Source organism: Bufo bufo, chromosome 1, assembly GCF_905171765.1.
Source record: "Bufo bufo chromosome 1, aBufBuf1.1, whole genome shotgun sequence".
NCBI lineage: Eukaryota > Metazoa > Chordata > Amphibia > Anura > Bufonidae > Bufo > Bufo bufo.
Genome location: NC_053389.1, coordinates 794,687,243 through 794,706,631, shown reverse-complemented (window position 1 = coordinate 794,706,631; position 19,389 = coordinate 794,687,243). Strand labels below are relative to the sequence as shown.

General features: G+C 43.3%; 1 protein-coding gene across 2 annotated transcripts in view; it reads left to right on the top strand.

Moving 5' to 3' along the window:
* IL27RA (interleukin 27 receptor subunit alpha) overlaps positions 1–16,439 on the top strand; it is a 49,396-nt gene extending 32,957 nt beyond the window's left edge. For both annotated transcript variants that reach the window (XM_040415092.1, XM_040415091.1), the window contains 5 exons: positions 3,710–3,811; positions 10,841–10,993; positions 13,091–13,219; positions 13,310–13,488; positions 14,979–16,439. In XM_040415092.1, the coding sequence (XP_040271026.1) occupies positions 3,710–3,811; positions 10,841–10,993; positions 13,091–13,219; positions 13,310–13,488; positions 14,979–15,155 (740 nt within the window). In that variant the 3' untranslated portion in view covers positions 15,156–16,439. The remainder of the gene's footprint in view (positions 1–3,709; positions 3,812–10,840; positions 10,994–13,090; positions 13,220–13,309; positions 13,489–14,978) is intronic.
* Positions 16,440–19,389: the final 2,950 nt, after the last annotated feature.

Sequence of the window (19,389 nt, the reverse complement as noted above, 5' to 3'; positions counted from 1 at the left end):
TGGTGCTTATTATGCTTGATTGCTGCTCCTTGACATCCACAGGTGTTTTCAATACCTGATCAAAAACACTTGAATGAACCTCTGTTCTTAAGAGTGGTAGTCTTTAAGGGGTTGAATAATTGTGTCAATGAAGAAATCACAAAAAAAAACATTTAATACTGTTTTACAAAAACAATTGATGTCATTTTAGTTGCATTTGGTTCTTACAAAAGTCCTTGTAAGATTTCATTCTGAACACAATTACAAATGTACACTAAATTCCCTAAAACCAGTGGCGTCGCCAGGGGGGGGGGCCAGAGGGGGCCACGGCCCCCCCCCCCTACGTCATGCTGTGCCCCCCCAACTAAAATCCCCCCCCCCCTAAGTGTGCCGCCGCCACGGGCACAGGGAGATGAGCGCTTCCATTGCGCTCATCTCCATTGTAATCTGCCTGTGCCAGCGGAGGTGCAGGGGAGGGAGAGGCGTGTCCCTTCCCCTTCCTCTGATAGGCTGCAGGCATCGTGCCGCCTGAGCCTTACAGCGCGTGACACAGGAAGAGTCTGCATCGCATCGCTGACACTGAGGTAAGTATAAGTGTTTTTTTTTTACAATAGTGCTACTAGCACATTGGGGGGGCTTATTAAAATGGGGGGGGACTTAAAACTGGCACATGATGATGGGGGGGACTTAATACTGGCACATGATGATGGGGGGACTTAATACTGGCACATGATGATGGGGGGGACTTAAAACTGGCACATGATGATGGGGGGGACTTAATACTGGCACATGATGATGGGGGGACTTAATACTGGCACATGATGATGGGGGGGACTTAATACTGGCACATGATGATGGGGGGGGACTTAATACTGGCACATGATGATGAGGGGGACTTAATACTGGCACATGATGATGGGGGGGACTTAATACTGGCACATAATGGGGGGGACTTAATACTGGCACATGATGGGGGGGCTTAATACTGGCACATGATGGGGGGGCTTAATACTGGCACATGATGGGGGGGCTTAAAACTGGCACATGATGATGGGGGGGACTTAATACTGGCACATGATGATGGGGGGACTTAATACTGGCACATGATGATGGGGGGGACCTAATACTGGCACATGATGATGGGGGGACTTAATACTGGCACATGATGATGAGGGGGACTTAATACTGGCACATAATGGGGGGGGACTTAATACTGGCACATGATGGGGGGGGGCTTAATACTGGCACATGATGGGGGGGCTTAAAACTGGCACATGATGATGGGGGGGACTTAATACTGGCACATGATGATGGGGGGACTTAATACTGGCACATGATGATGGGGGGACTTAATACTGGCACATGATGATGGGGGGACTTAATACTGGCACATGATGATGGGGGGACTTAATACTGGCACATGATGATGGGGGGACTTAATACTGGCACATGATGATGGGGGGACTTAATACTGGCACATGATGATGGGGGGACTTAATACTGGCACATGATGATGGGGGGACTTAATACTGGCACATGATGGGGGGGCTTAATACTGGCACATGATGGGGGGGCTTAATACTGGCACGATGGGGGGCTTAATACTGGCACATGATGGGGGGCTTAATACTGGCATGTAATGGGGGGCTTATTACTGGCACGTAATGGGGGGCTTATTACTAGCACGTAATGGGGGGCTTATTACTGGCACGTGATGGGGGGCTTATTACTGGCAAATTGGGGGGCTTATTACTGGCACGTGATGGGGGCTTATTACTGGCACGTGATGGGGGCTTATTACTGGCACATTGGGGGGCTCTTGTTACTGGCAGTGGAACGTTATTGAGGGCACTTATTACTGGCACATTATTGGTGGGCACTATAGGGGCATCTACTGAGGCCACAAAGAAGGGGTGTTTTATATGGGGGGCTCTGTACAGTAGCATTTTATACTGGGACACATTATGGTGGGTACTATGGAGAAGGGGAGACAGGAGTACTATGGAGTCATCTACGGGGGGCACTAAGAAGGGGTATTTTATACTTGCAAATTATGGGGGACACTGAGGGCATCTACTGGGGCACGATATATGGGGCATTTTATACTGGTACATTATGGGGGGCACTAGCAGGAAGGGGGGAGAGGAGCACTATGGAGGCATTTACTGGGGCACTACCTAGGGGTATTTTATACTGGCACATTATGGGGGACATTAGCTCAACTGGGGGCATAAGGGGGTATGTTTTGCACATTATAAGGAGAATTATTTCTACTGGGAGGCATTATGGTGGGTTTTATTACTCCCCCATGGTATGACCCCCTAGTAGCAGCACCAGCCTCTCCCTGCTCTGCTATCCCTCTGCCCCTTCTCCAAATCCTTATTATGAAATCTTTCTCATTAGGATAAAACACAACATCAGCTCCACCGAGCCCCCGGCCAAAGTGTTGAAGTGGCGTCCGAGATCCCCAAGGGCCAAGCCAAGTAACTGTAAGTGTTCATGTGAAATATGTTTATTATATATATGTACACTCCTGTGAGAGGCGGGGAGGGAGATTTGTGGATGACACTGTTATGGAGGGGGAAATGGGGATGACACTGTCATGGGGTGGATCTGTGGATGACACATATAGCATAAGATGCTATATACGGTATGTGGCATCCACAGATCCCCCCCATAGCAGTGTCACCCACAGATCCCCCTCTCTATAAAAGTGTCATCCACAGACAGCTGGACTTTTCTTCCCTGTTGCGGTTTTAGGTATTGGGTAAAGTATTGCAGCATTTCTAAGCGTACTTGTGTAAATGTATCGTTGTTATAGCTGCCCCCCTACTTTTGTCCTGGCCCCCAGTGTGCCCCCCCAAAATTTGAAAGCTAGAGACGCCACTGCCTAAAACCCTTTACAGCATTGGGGGTTGAATAATTTTGAACACAACTGTAAAGGATACTATATACAGGTATTATTTGGGCACTGTATGGTGGTATAAGGATACTATATACAGGTATTATTTGGGTACTGTATGGGTGTATAAGGATACTATATACAGGTATTATTTGGGTACTGTATGGGTGTATAAGGATACCATATACAGGTATTATTTGGGCACTGTATGGTGGTATAAGGATACTATATACAGGTATTATTTGGGTACTGTATGGGTGTATAAGGATACTATATACCGGTATTATTTTGGTACTGTGTGGTGGTATAAGGATACTATATACAGGTATTATTTTGGTACTGTATGGGTGTATAAGTATACTATATACCGATATTATTTTGGTACTGTATGGGTGTATAAGTATACTATATACCGGTATTATTTTTGGTACTGTATGGGTGTATAAGGATACTATATACTGGTATTATTTTGGTACTGTATGGGTGTATAAGGATACTATATACAGGTATTATTTTGGTACTGTATGGATGTATAAGGATACTATATACCGGTATTATTTTGGTACTGTATGGGTGTATAAGTATACTATATACCGGTATTATTTGGGTACTGTGTGGTGGTATAAGGATACTATATACAGGTATTATTTGGGAACTGTAGAACAGTTTGAACACTTTTGTCTATTTTTCCTGAGCTATTAACTATTTGCTCTGTTCTTTTTAATGGAGTGGTGTTTTACCCATCAGCGCATATACACACTGACCCGGCCCTGCTGCTTCCTCATCATTATCAGCACTTAATGTGTATTGCATAATCTCTTCCTATAGGTGAATTTACTTCAGGGGTCCCCTATTACGTCTCTGTGTATGTCCTCTACAACAATAGCTGCATCCGGACCTTCTCTGCTGAGGCCTATAGCCAAGAGGAAGGTAAGCAAGCGTTTGGATGAGGCTCCTCTGCTCTTAAAGGGAACCTGTCACCAGGATTTTGGGTATAGAGCTGAGGACATGGGTTGCTAGATAACCACTAGCACATCCGCAATACCCAGTCCCCATAGCTCTGTGTGCTTTTATTGTGTATAAAAACCGATTTGATACATATGCAAATAAACCTGAGATGAGTCCTGTCCCTGACTCATCTCACGTACAGGATTCATCTCAGGTAATTTGCATATGTATTAACCACCCCAGCCCCCAGTGCTTAAACACCCTGAAAGACCAGGCCACTTTTTACACTTCTGACCTACACTACTTTCACCGTTTATTGCTCGGTCATGCAACTTACCACCCAAATGAATTTTACCTCCTTTTCTTCTCACTAATAGAGCTTTCATTTGGTGGTATTTCTTTGCTGCTGACATTTTTACTTTTTTTGTTATTAATCGAAATTTAACGATTTTTTTGCAAAAAAATGACATTTTTCACTTTCAGTTGTAAAATTTTGCAAAAAAAACGACATCCATATATAAATTTTGCTCTAAATTTATTGTTCTACATGTCTTTGATAAAAAAAAAATGTTTGGGTAAAAAAAAAAATGGTTTGGGTAAAAGTTATAGCATTTACAAACTATGGTACAAAAATGTGAATTTCCGCTTTTTGAAGCAGCTCTGACTTTCTGAGCACCTGTCATGTTTCCTGAGGTTCTACAATGGCCAGACAGTACAAACACCCCACAAATTACCCCATTTCGGAAAGTAGACACCCTAAGGTATTCGCTGATGGGCATAGTGAGTTCATAGAAGTTTTTATTTTTTGTCACAAGTTAGCGGAAAATGATGATTTTTTTATTTTATTTTATTTTTCTTACAAAGTCTCATATTCCACTAACTTGTGACAAAAAATAAAAAGTTCTATGAACTCACTATGCCCATCAGCGAATACCTTGGGGTCTCTTCTTTCCAAAATGGGTTCACTTGTGGGGTAGTTATACTGCCCTGGCATTCTAGGGGCCCAAATGTGTGGTAAGGAGTTTGAAATCAAATTCTGTAAAAAATGACCTGTGAAATCCGAAAGGTGCTCTTTGGAATATGGGCCCCTTTGCCCACCTAGGCTGCAAAAAAGTGTCACACATCTGGTATCTCCGTACTCAGGAGAAGGTGGGGAATGTGTTTTGGGGTGTCATTTTATATATACCCATGCTGGGTGAGAGAAATATCTTGGCAAAAGACAACTTTTCCCATTTTTTTATACAAAGTTGGCATTTGACCAAGATATTTATCTCACCCAGCATGGGTATATGTAAAATGACACCCCAAAACACATTCCTCAACTTCTCCTGAATACAGAGATACCAGATGTGTGACACTTTTTTGCAGCCTAGGTGGGCAAAGGGGCCCATATTCCAAAGAGCACCTTTCGGATTTCACTGGTCATTTTTTACAGAATTTGATTTCAAACTCCTTACCACACATTTGTGCCCCTAGAATGCCAGGGCAGTATAACTACCCCACAAGTGACCCCATTTTGGAAAGAAGACACCCCAAGGTATTTCGTGAGGGGAATGGCGAGTTCCTAGAATTTTTTATTTTTTGTCACAAGTTAGTGGAAAATGATGATTTTTTTTTTTTTTTCATACAAAGTCTCATATTCCACTAACTTGTGACAAAAAATAAAAACTTCCATGAACTCACTATGCCCATCAGCGAATACCTTGGGGTCTCTTCTTTCCAAAATGGGGTCACTTGTGGGGTAGTTATACTGCCCTGGCATTCTAGGGGCCCAAATGTGTGGTAAGGAGTTTGAAATCAAATTCAGTAAAAAATGACCTGTGAAATCCGAAAGGTGCTCTTTGGAATGTGGGCCCCTTTGCCCACCTAGGCTGCAAAAAAGTGTCACACATCTGGTATCTCCGTACTCAGGAGAAGTTGAGGAATGTGTTTTGGGGTGTCTTTTTACATATACCCATGCTGGGTGAGAGAAATATCTTGGTCAAATGCCAACTTTGTATAAAAAAAATGGGAAAAGTTGTCTTTTGCCAAGATATTTCTCTCACCCAGCATGGGTATATGTAAAATGACACCCCAAAACACATTCCCCACCTTCTCCTGAGTACGGAGATACCAGATGTGTGACACTTTTTTGCAGCCTAGGTGGGCAAAGGGGCCCAAATTCCTTTTAGGAGGGCATTTTTAGACATTTGGATACCAGACTTCTTCTCACGCTTTGGGGCCCCTAAAATGCCAGGGCAGTATAAATACCCCACATGTGACCCCATTTTGGAAAGAAGACACCCCAAGGTATTCAATGAGGGGCATGGCGAGTTCATTGAAAAAAAAAATTTTTGGCACAAGTTAGCGGAAATTGATTTTTTTGATTTTGTTCTCACAAAGTCTCCCTTTCCGCTAACTTGGGACAAAAATTTCAATCTTTCATGGACTCAATATGCCCCTCAGCGAATACCTTGGGGTGTCTTCTTTCCAAAATGGTGTTATTTGTGGGGTGTTTGTACTGCCCTGGCATTTGAGGGTCTCCGCAATCATTACATGTATGGCCAGCATTAGGAGTTTCTGCTATTCTCCTTATATTGAGCATACGGGTAATGAGATTTTTTTTTTCCGTTCAGCTTCTGGGCTGAAATAAAAAAATGAACGGCACAGATTTCTTCATTCGCATCGATCAATGTGGATGAAAAAATCTCTGCCAAAAAAAGAAAAAGGAGGGGAAAGGCGTCTGCCAGGACATAGGAGCTCCGCCCAACATCCATACCCACTTAGCTCGTATGCCCTGGCAAACCAGATTTCTCCATTCACATCAATCGATGTGGATGAATAAATCATTGCCGGGATTTTTTTTTTTATATATACAAAGTGTTTGCCAAAGTATATGAACACCGCCACCTCCTCAGCTCATATGCCTCGGCAAACATATCTTTTACTGCAGAGGAGAAATCTCGTCTTGCAGCGCCGCATACACCGACTTGCGTGTAATCTGACAGCAGCGCAATGCTTCTGTCCGAATGCACATCAGTGCTGCAGCTGGTCGATCGGTTGGTCCACCTGGAAGGTAAAAAAAACAAAACAAAAAAGAAAAAACCAGGCCGCAAAGCAATAACTTTATTAACTTTAGAACAGAACATATTAACTTTTTTTAACTTTTTTTAACTTTTTTAACTTTTTTACTTACCGGTAATTTTTTTTTTGTTTAGTTTTTTTTACCTTTATAGAACAAACCTCTCCTTCCCCATGGGACAATGTGCAAAGCGCAAATCGCCCAAAGATGTGGCGAAGTACGTTATGCACTTTATCCCAGGTGAAAGGAGAGGTTTGCAGCAGCTGAGAGTAAAAGGGCCCTAATAGCCCTGTGAGATGCAATCCCTATGCTAAGTGTACCTGTGTGTGGTACTTCCGGAAACACTCACCAAAGCATAGGGCAGGGTGGTCAGGACAGAAATAGCGGGTGTCACGCCTTATTCCACTCCTGCTACAGACACGACATCTTTTTCGGGGTGACGGTTGGGTTGAGGTACCAGGAACGACACTGGGGAAATGTCGCTCGTGTAGACGGCTAACTACACTGGTGGATTGGGCCACGGAACCTCCTGGGTAAAGGAGGTTCTCGATGATCTCTTCCTGGAATTTGAGGAAAGATCGTGTTTTCCCAGCCTTACTGTAGAGAACAAAACTATTGTAGAGCGCCAATTGAATTAAATATACAGACACCTTCTTATACCAGCGTCTGGTTCTGCGGGAAACTAAATACGGAGACAACATCTGGTCATTGAAGTCCACCCCTCCCATGAGCGCATTATAGTCGTGGACACAGAGGGGCTTTTCAATGACACGGGTTGCCCTTTCAATTTGGATTGTCGTGTCTGCGTGAATGGAGGAGAGCATGTAAACGTCACGCTTGTCTCTCCATTTCACCGCGAGCAGTTCTTCGTTACACAAGGCAGCCCTCTCCCCCCTTGCAAGACGGGTGGTTACAAGCCGTTGGGGGAAGCCTACGCGACTAGTTCGCGCGGTGCCACAGGCGCAAATCCGTTCTAGAAACAAATGCCTAAAGAGGGCCACACTTGTGTAAAAATTGTCCACATAAAGATGGTACCCCTTGCCGAATAAGGGTGACACCAAGTCCCAGACTGTCTTCCCACTGCTCCCCAGGTAGTCAGGGCAACCGACCGGCTCCAGGGTCTGATCTTTTCCCTCATAGATCCGAAATTTGTGGGTATAGCCTGTGGCCCTTTCACAGAGCTTATACAATTTGACCCCATACCGGGCACGCTTGCTTGGGATGTACTGTTTGAAGCCAAGGCGCCCGGTAAAATGTATTAGGGACTCGTCTACGCAGATGTTTTGCTCGGGGATATACAAATCTGCAAATTTCTGGTTGAAATGGTCTATGGAGGGGCCGAATTTTGTGGAGCCGGTCAAAAGCAGGGTGGCCTCTGGGACGGGAGGTGGTGTTGTCGCTAAAATGCAGGAAACGGAGGATGGCCTCAAATCGTGCCCTGGACATAGCAGCAGAGAACATGGGCATGTGATGAATCGGGTGCGTTGACCAATATGACCGCAATTCATGCTTTTTTGTCAGGCCCATGTTGAGGAGAAGGCCCAAAAAAATTTTAAGTTCGGAAACTTGGACTGGTTTCCACCGGAAAGGCTGGGCATAAAAGCTTCCCGGGTTGGCGAATATAAATTGTGTGGCATACTGGTTGGTCTCTGCCACGACTAAGTCCAAGAGCTCCGCAGTCAAGAACAGCTCAAAAAATCCCAGGGCCGAACCGATTTGAGCCGTCTCAACCCGAACTCCAGACTGGGCGGTGAAAGGGGGAACTACTGGTGCGGCTGAAGTTGGTGACTGCCAATCAGGGTTTGCCAGCACCTCAGGGATTCTAGGGGCTCTACGGGCCTGTCTGTGCGGTGGCTGCGACGGGGTAACTAGTGCACGTGCCACCGTACCAGCTTCAACTGCCCTTCTGGTGCTCGCCACGTCACCATGTTGTACGGCAGTGCTGGTACTAGGTCCAGGGAGGGCTGCGCTGCTGGTGTAGGCCTCACCACGTGATCCGGCAGCGACAGCCCCACTCTGCTGCTCTTGAAGCGGATCCTGCATAACCTGTGGTCTAGCGACATGGGGCCGGGTACGCCTGGTGCTGCCAGGGACCTCCACCTCCTCGTCCGAACTTTGGGTCAGAGAGCCACTGCTTTCCACAGGTTCATATTCTGACCCGCTAGATTCATCAGATGAGGGTTCCCACTCCTCATCCGACTGGGTCAGAATCCTGTAGGCCTCTTCAGAAGAATACCCCCTGTTTGACATTTTGGACTACTAAATTTAGGGGTATTCCCTGAGACTACCCAAGAAAAAAAGCAAGCCTGTCTTACAAAGGGGAGGCTAGCGAAGTACCGGAGGCCGCTGCGGTTGATAAAAAAATATCAAAACTGATTTTTTTATCGCCGCAGTGCGTGTAAAGTGAATGTGCAGAGATCAAAAAATATATATTTTTTGTCACTGCGGTGGGGCGGGCGTGGGTGAACGCACGTGTGGGCGACCGATCAGGCCTGATCGGGCAAACACTGCGTTTTGGGTGGAGGGCGAACTAAAGTGACACTAATACTATTATAGATCTGACCGTGATCAGTTTTGATCACATACAGATACTATAAAAGTACAAATGCTGATTAGCGATACGCTAATCAGCGAATAAAAGTGACTGCGGTGGGGTGGGCGCTAACTGGCGCTAACTACCTAACCAAGAGGCCTAAACTATCCCTAAAACCTAACAGCCAATACTAGTGAAAAAAAAAAAGTGACAGTTTACACTGATCACTTTTTTTCCTTTCACTGGTGATTGACAGGGGCGATCAAAGGGTTAATTGGGGTGCAGGGGGGTGATCTGGGGCTACAGTGAAGTGTTTGGTGTACTTACAGTTCAGTCTGCTTCTCTGCTGGATCCAACCGACGAAAAGGACCAGCACAGGAGCAGAGAAGCCATATAACAGATCATATTTACTAATATGATCTGTTATATGGCTTGTGATTGGATTTTTTAAAAATCGCCAGCCTGCCAGCCAATGATCATTGCTGGCAGGCTGGTGACGAAATTGTTCTTTAACTTTTGCCGGCCCGCGATGCGCATGCGCGGGCCGGCTTGGAGCGAAATCTCGCGTCTCGCGAGATGACGCGTATATGCGTGACTGTGCGCAGCGCTGCCACCTCCGGAACGCGATCCTGCGTTAGGCGGTCCGGAGGTGGTTAAATCGGTTTTTTTTACACAATAAAAGCACACAGAGCTATGGGGACTGGGTATTGCGGATGTGCTAGCGGCCATCTAGCAACCCATGTCCTTAGCTCTATACCCAAAATCCCGGTGACAGGTTCCCTTTAAGCTCCTTCATCTTCACACTGGGTAACGCAGCCACTTCCCCTAGGGAGCTATACTACATCTCGCATACAGCCGACATCCCATACAGATCTTGAAAAAGTTGTGTACGATGAGCCACTAATTTAACATTGTTTGCAAAGCTGTAAATGTAGACAACAGTTTAGAAAGTAAAATAAGGTAATTAATATAAGTCAGGAATGCTCAACCTGTGGCCCTCCAGCTGTTGCAAAACTACAACTCCCATCATGCCCTGCTGTAGGCTGTCTGGGCATGCTGGGAGTTGTAGTTTTGCAACAGCTGGAGGGCCGCTGGTTGGGCATCCCTGATATAAGTAATTTCCATAATAGTTAAGGAATCCATAACATGCACGTTTATAACACAGCAACCATTTCTAGCACACAAAACATATAACATAAAAGTAAAGTAATACCAGCAACTAACTACAGGTGGTGCTGTTGTAATCCATATGCATATACTGTGTATGCACTACATGCAATGAACAGCAGGTGGCAGTATAGTTTGCTAACTTTTTGACATGAGTGAAAGTTCTCAGTCTTGTGCCATTCAGAGATCATAGGTATGGGGGTTTTGCTGAGAATTCACAATATCTTTCTTCTCTATTCTCACCTGGCAGTTCCTGATACTGCACCAAATTTTACCAGCCATATTCTTTCTGTGGGAAATGTCCTTGTCTCATGGGAGGAGATACCAAGACGGCACAGAAAAGGAATCATTTCACATCATACCATCTACATAAACAGCACGGACCACGCTGAGGATCATCGAGGTAATCATCACCATCATCATCCTCGTGACTGTTCCTCCCGAGACACCATTCACCACACATGTATCCATCAGTGTTTCCTCTCACCCTTTATGAGCACCCATTACTGTACCTTCTCACCCTGCATAAATGCTACCAGGATTGGCACCCCATAGTCATCAATCACTATAATTTTCACTATAAAAGTATCTACTATTGGCATCACATGGGCACCCATTACTGTACCTCCTCATTCTGAATACACAGTCAGTACTAGTTCTATATAAGCACCCACCACTGTTAATTTGCTCACTATATAGACAGTATTAACACAAGTTAATACAAGTTTCCATCTAAGTTTTTTGCTCATTTTGTATAAAGACAACTAATATTGGCACTACATGGGCACACCACACTCTGTATAAAGGTAAATAAAATTTACACCAAATGAGCACCTATTACGGTGCCTTCTCACTTCTCACTCTGTATAAAGGTATTCTATACTGGCACTACATGGGCACCCATTACTGTACATTTTTACTCTGTATAAATGTATGCTATACTGGCACTACATGGGCACCCATTACTGCACCTTGTCACTATGTATAAAGATATTCTATATTGGCAATACATGGGCCCCCATTACTAAACCTTCTCACCCTGTATGTACTGTAGGTATTCTATATTGGTACTACATGGGCACCCATCACTGTACCTTCTTACTCTGTATAAAAGGACTTTATATTGGCACTACATGCAAACCCATCACTGTACCTTCTTACTCTGTATAAAAGGACTTTATATTGGCACTACATGCAAACCCATCACTGTACCTTCTTACTCTGTATAAAAGTACTTTATTTTGGCACTTTCTTACTCTGTACAAATGTATTCTATATTAGAACTACATGCGCACCCATCACTGTACCTTCTCACTTTGTATAAAGTTATTCTATATATATTCTATATTTGCACTAAATGGGCACCCATTACTGTACCTTTTCACTCTGTATAAAGGTGTCTTATATTGGCACTACGAGGGCACTCATTACTATACCTTCTCACTCTTTATATAAGTATTCTATATTGGCACTATATGAACACCCGTTACTGTACATTTTCACTCTCTATAAAGGTATTTTATATTGGCACCACATAGGCACACATTACTGTACCTTACCATTCTGTAGGCATATATAGATAGCAAGTATCCATTATTGTGTCTTAACACCCAGTATATGGGTAACTAATATTGGCACCATATGGCAATGTTTTTTCCTCACCCCCTATAAACGCAGTCAATATTAGGGCCACACAGGTATCGATCACTGTTCCTTAACACACTTTATAGTATCACCACTACACACATCCATAGCTATGTTCTCACATGGTATAAAGGTGACTAAACACATGTATGACTTTGTAACATACATTGGGGGTGGATAGTCTACCAACTAACTGGTTTGATTTGGGCTATTACTGAGGGTGTTGTCCTGGCAGTCTCCTGGTCTTCACCCTTTAACCCCTGTACAGGGATCTGGTCTTCACTGCAGGGGAGCCACCAGGCTGCTACCTGTTGTAGTAATAATCCCAGTGTGGTTGGCAGATAAAGGTCAATATGGTAAACAGGCAGTAGTCAGGTCACGCAGAGGAGGGTCACAGTTAGTAAACAGGCAGAGTTTGTTACTCGAGCATACAGAAAGAATAAGCACACCTTCACTAGGACTAGCAAACACTAGAATACCTAAAGCTTGCAAGAAGGGAATGAGGAAGACCAACTATCAGTAGTAGAGAAACAAGAAGCTGGTCTGGGCTGCAGGATAGAAGAGAGCGGGACTTGATCAGTAATGTGGCACCCAGAGGAGTGGCGGAATGGCGGGCATGGGCCACCAGCACAACAGACTGCTGTTTTACGTCACTTATATTAAGTATTTCAAAAGACAGATCTGCATCTCGTTCGTGCCCATTACTGTCCCCTTATATTTTGTTTAAACATAGCCATGGTCACTATTACTGTTCCTTCTAATCCTCAGTATTTTTGACACACTCATCATATGTGCACTGATCTTGTCACTGTATGTCAGTGGGCCATGGTATAATAGTAAGAATGTCTTGTCCTAGTATCTAATAGGAGTGGGAACAAGACGCTCTCAGGCCTGTCGCCAGGCACTGTGTACAACATCTGGATGACGGCTTCCACTAGAGGAGGTGAAGGACAGTCAAGTCCACATAAGACCTTTCAAATGACAGGTATGTACACGAAAAGTTCTTGGCATATGCAGCATATATGTTTTATTGGGCACTGTGTCCTGAGCATGCTCTCTACCTCTCCAACACCAGGAAACCGGCACCGTACGTTGCTCATAGTGCCCGTGGTCATCAATATACTGTTTGTCTGTGGAGCTGTTCTGTGTTTCTGTGACTGTGGAACTCCGTTGTGGCCAAAAATTCCCAGACCAGAGGATAAGTTTAAGAAACTCTTCATGGCATCGAGTGTCAACATGTGGCAACCCCAGCAGGTAGAAAACCATTTACAACATAAAACTTGAATACTATTTTTACATTCTTAGTCAATGGCATTCATCATGAATTATTGGATTCATTATAAATGAAAGCCATGATGCTAGTTTTATACATATCTCTATATTACTCCATTATTCTGACACACAGCTCCAAATCCCGGTTTAGACATAAATTACCAAATTCTGTCTGCCTGCAGTCACCACTAGAGGGAGCTTTGGGGCTCACAGTATACTGTTTATACATGGATTTCATAATAAAACAGCATACGGTAAACTCCTGAGCTCCCCGTAGTGGTGGCTGCAGAGACATCGAAGTTTATCATTATAACTGCAGGGTATTTGGAGCTCTGTATCAAGATATGACTCGTAACACAATGTGTGACCAAAAAAACAACATGACGGTAACAGGTGGACGTTCGTTTCAGTCCTATATATTTCTTACTGGAAAGGTTCACTAGGGCTGAGCCCCATCGTTGACGCTCACACTTGGTGCGAGGTTCATTGACCATTCAGTGAACTTGTCACCATGTAGGTTAAGGCCATGACCGGCTGGGCGTCCCTGCTGTTATATATATGGAGGGTAACAGCGCCCCATCCTGCAGTTTATTGGAAGAGCTTGGTGGAGTTTTAACAAACACAACAGATGACGGGGAACTCACAAGGTTAATGTTTGAAGTACAGTGCTTTAAGCACACAGGACACAACGCGTTTCTCATGATCAGCTGATATCGGCTCTGTGTGGGGTGGGTTGGCTACTCAGTTGGCCAAGCTGGGAGACAGCGAATAAGCAGATATCTGTCATCATCCGCCCACTTCCCCCATATGTAATGCTGATTCACGTGTTTCATTGTCCCAACACGTTTCAGACAGGATTGACAAAATGCAGACTGTGATTTCTGTATACTTTGCGGATGTGGAGGAGAGGGAGGGAGAACAATGACGTTCTCTGCTTGTTTAGGGAACGCAGCCAACTGTTTGTCCTTTGTAATTGACTGGAATCAAGTTCCTGCAACAATGGGTCATGACATTGTATAATGGAATCAGAGCTGTGGGGCTGTGGTAGCCATGGTGGAGTAGTAGTGGTAGCCGTATTTCTTCCCACCTTCATGTGAGGGTCTCCCTGACCCCATAAGCATAAGAAAAATTAAGTTGCTATGGAAATCCACCTTAAATTATCTTGAGGTCTATCCTAGAGAGACTGGACCATACCACTTTTAAAGTATTCTGAGAAATAGTTGAACAGCACCTCCGGAGGTCAGATATGTTAATTTTACAAGGGGTTAGGGCACTTTAAACGGCACCCCATCTTGGGAATGTCTATAACACAGGAATTTTCTCACTGCTTTGGGTCAATGTAAATTATCTAAGGAGGCAACAAGATGAAATGGCCTAAACATTATTAGAACTTGGTATGACTATATAGGTTTACACCGTTAGCCACTGGAGATTTCTTATGTAATATCATTTATATGCTTATATTGCTACAGGTTTCCCTCAGCCCGCCCATCACAGTAGTGGAGGAGATAGAGCCTCCACCTCAACCGCCGACACCACCACCACCACCATCACCACCGTCAACTCTACTGAATAAGGCTCCTGTCATCATCTCTGGGTATGAAAAACACTTCATGCCAACCCCAGAAGAGGTTATTGGTTTTCGCTAAAGGACATTTAAAGTTACTCAAGGTGGAAAGAAGATCAAGTCAGCTGCCCTGGCCAGAATAGGCAGTATTGGCCTTCAAAGCTAGCCATGTCCAGACAAAGAACCAAAAAAGTGATAAACCCAACAGATGGTCTTGTCAGTTATTCACAACTGAACCTGAAGAACCTGGATGATCCTCTGTTAGGCCAGTCTGACCCCATTTGCTCCCTTTGTTGGTCTAGTGTGACCCTGTTTGGCTTCTGATAGACCAGTATGAGTCTATTTTGGTAACTGGCTGGTTAGTCTAACACTGTTTGGGCCAGTGTGACCCTCTTTATGCCCTAGGTGGGCCGGTATGACCCAATTAGGTCTTCTGCTGGGCCCATGTGACCCTGTTGGGGCCTTGGATGTTCTAGTGTGTCAGTGTCACTGTGTTGGTCACCTATGATTGACTACTATGAACCATTTTGGGCCTATAGCTGACTAGTTTGATGGGCCAGTGTGATCCAGTTTCAGGATCTGATGTGCCAGTGTAACCCTCTATGAGTCAAAAGGATTCTAGTGGGCCTGCGTGACCCTGTTTAGACCTATAGTGAGCCAGTTTGACCCTGTTTGGACCTATGGTTAGCCAGTTTGACTCAGTTTGGACCTATGATTAGCCAGTTTGACTCAGTTTGGACCTATCGTTAGCCAGTTTGACCAAGTTTGGACCTTTGATGGGTCAGTGTGACCTTATTCGGGCCCCTGGTGGGCTAGCCTGGCCCTGTTTCAGTCTCTGATGGGCCAGTCTGACCCTAGTAAAGAGACAAGATTTAGCTATTTCTGACATCTTTGGTCTGACTAGTTCTCTTCCAGTGACTACAAGTTACTGGTCTCTGGTCAACATCGACATAGTTGGGGCCTGGTCACTTTGTATTAGATAGAATGGTCACCTACACTCAGGGTAAGAACTAGGACTGGTAAGATTTCGGTCACCTCATGGTAGAGTTGAGGTGGTAGTTACTTTTCTATGGATGGGATACATTAGTTGGGATAGGTTCTTCCCACTATAATCTCTCAGGTATGAGGAGGTAATGGTGCTCGCCCCGTCCCACATCATCTCCTGTGTGTGAGGTTTATGCTGTCTTTTATGTGACGCCTCTCCACATTGTGTACTGTAAGATCCAGACCTCATGTCCAGTTTACATATCACTGACCCGGCGTACGTGACAATGGCCGCCCACCCAACCACCCCCCACCCCGTGAGGACAATATTGTGCACTGTTTTGATTTTTTATTATTATTTTTATATAAAATAGGTATAAGAACTGAAGGTGTCTCCCGCTTTTTTCTTACAACAGTGTGCTGTGTGATTTCGGTTTTATGTTTTCCCAATTGGAATGGGAAGAAGTGTCTCATTCTTAAAGGGGTATTCCAGTCTTAGCCAATACAACACAACTACAGCAGTATTCATGGCATAATTAAAAATTATAGAATTTCCAATAAAATCGCCGCTTGCTGTCATTGAAACCTTCATAGTTTATTTCCACTGGATACAAATCTGTCCTGGTCATGTGATGGACACTAGGACACAACTCTGATAACAAGCCGCGCACCTATGTGTCGACAGCTGGCAGGTTTGTATCTTCTGGGAGAAAATAACGAAGGTTCCCACAAAATTAAAGCAAACAGGGATATTGAAATTATCGACGAATTGGAAAATTGTATAACTTTTCATTATACGGCAGCACACAGGGGCTGTGTAGTCTTTGTTTGCTACCAAACCATGGTCCACCAGATATTTTCTCCTAGAAGCAATCCTTTATTATACCGCCATCTGATGGAGCTGGCCTCTGTGCATCCGATACATCAGCATGGAAGCCACTGGAGACAGGTGACATGAAGCAGAGATCATAGGGACAGACGTCTACTGTGCCGAAGAACCCTACAATGATAACATGGAGAAATAGACTACACTACCACTCCTTTCCATGGGCAAAGTCTGGTATTGCAGCTCAGCCTCATTTACTTGAATGTTGCAGTACCACATGTAAACTGTGCACAAGGGGGGCGCTGCTGTTTCTTGCAAAAAGCAACTTCTCTCAGTTCAGTAATAATAACATAAAATGAATGGAGGAAATAAAAATGTTGCCTATAACAACAGCAACCAGTCAGGCACTGGCTGCCACTGAAATCCCAGTTGCAGACTGGTTCCTGTAGGGACAACACCTCCATAGCTTGGCCTTCAGCCATCATGTTTCTGGCACAGCCCACCCAGGACACATCGCTGCGGGCCCAGGCTGCACATACCTGCGACTATTGTATAAAAACGTCAATTGTGTTTTGTCCTGAGGAAGACTGGTGGCGTGAAGAAGAAAAGACGCACAAAGGCCATTATCACAAAGTATAATACTACATTATATGTCAGTATATCTAGGTCATATGTCTGTATACAGGAACATAGAAAACCAAGAGAGTCTATCCATCACTACAACATGAGGCTCAGCCTAAAAGACACAGCAATCAGCCAGATATCACATATCCTACAGTAGTTATATTACTGTACATAGGGGCAGTATTATAGTAGTTATATTTCTGTACATAGGGGCAGTATTATAGTAGTTATATTTCTGTACATAGGGGCAGTATTATAGTAGTTATATTACTGTACATAGGAGCAGTATTATAGTAGTTATATTCTTGTACATAGGAGCAGTATTATAGTAGTTATATTGTTGTACATAAGAGCAGTATTATAGTAGTTATATTCTTGTACATAGGAGGCAGTATTATAGTAGTTATATTCTTGTACATAGGAGGCAGTATTATAATAGTTATATTCTTGTACATAGGAGGCGGTATTATAGTAGTTATATTCTTGTACATAGGAGGCAGTATTATAGTAGTTATATTCTTGTACATAGGAGCAGTATTATAGTAGTTATATTCTTGTACAGAGGAGCAGTATTATAGTAGTTATATTCTTGTACATAGGAGGCAGTATTATAGTAGTTGTATTCTTGTACATAGGAGGCAGTATTATAGTAGTTATATTCTTGTACATAGGAGGCAGTATTATAATAGTTATATTCTTGTACATAGGAGGCGGTATTATAGTAGTTATATTCTTGTACAGAGGAGCAGTATTATAGTAGTTATATTCTTGTACATAGGAGCAGTATTATAGTAGTTATATTCTTGTACATAGGAGGCAGTATTATAGTAGTTGTATTCTTGTACATAGGAGGCAGTATTATAGTAGTTATATTCTTGTACATAGGAGGCAGTATTATAATAGTTATATTCTTGTACATAGGAGGCGGTATTATAGTAGTTATATTCTTGTACAGAGGAGCAGTATTATAGTAGTTATATTCTTGTACATAGGAGGCAGTATTATAGTAGTTGTATTCTTGTACATAGTGTTGTGCATTTTCATAAGTGTACAATGTATCTGATGATACCATATTCAATATGGATGATCATTGCCTTTAACAACATGTGATCAGCATGAACCTGAAAAAAACCAAGATGGGTTCATAGCAAGTTCAATGTGTTAAAAGTGAAAATATAGAGAAGACTATACTTTTATTATTGTTTAGAGACATGGATTTATCTACACAGGTTTCTCTAAACTTGTCTGTCTGAGGAACAATGGGTGTTTCATGGCTAAACCATGATCTGATAAGAGACGTCCATAAAACACATCTGGTGTGGAACAGATATCTATTCATATATTCGCATATAGATATATTCCTGTGTGCATTTATTTAGCGTTTGAACTTATTAATGATTCATATATACTATGCAATATTGATGTATTATAACCAAATATTATTAATGTATCTTTATATGTCTATATCTCACTGAGAGGGTATATTCTAGGGGATATAAAATGTGTTTAAGTGGAAATTTCTTAAATAGGGTTTATTTTAGAGGAGCTGATGTTATTTCAAACATCATTACTCAATAGCTGAAGACAGTTAAGGTACACAAACCAGAAAAACCATCATTACTCCTATCTGCCCCATAAATTCAGGGATTAGGGAAACTTCTGATACCGCCAGTCAGTCTGAGCAAAGTGTCAGAAAGAGCCCCTCCTAATTGATTTAAGGTGTGAAAGGGCAAAGTTTAAGTAGTAATAAAACAATCTGTATATATGTTAATTCTTAAAATATTCAAAATTGTTATATGATACAACAGTGCCATCAAGTGGTAGATGGGCAGAAGTTTCTTAGGAATGTCAATTAGATGACATCATCCCCATGTTTAACATA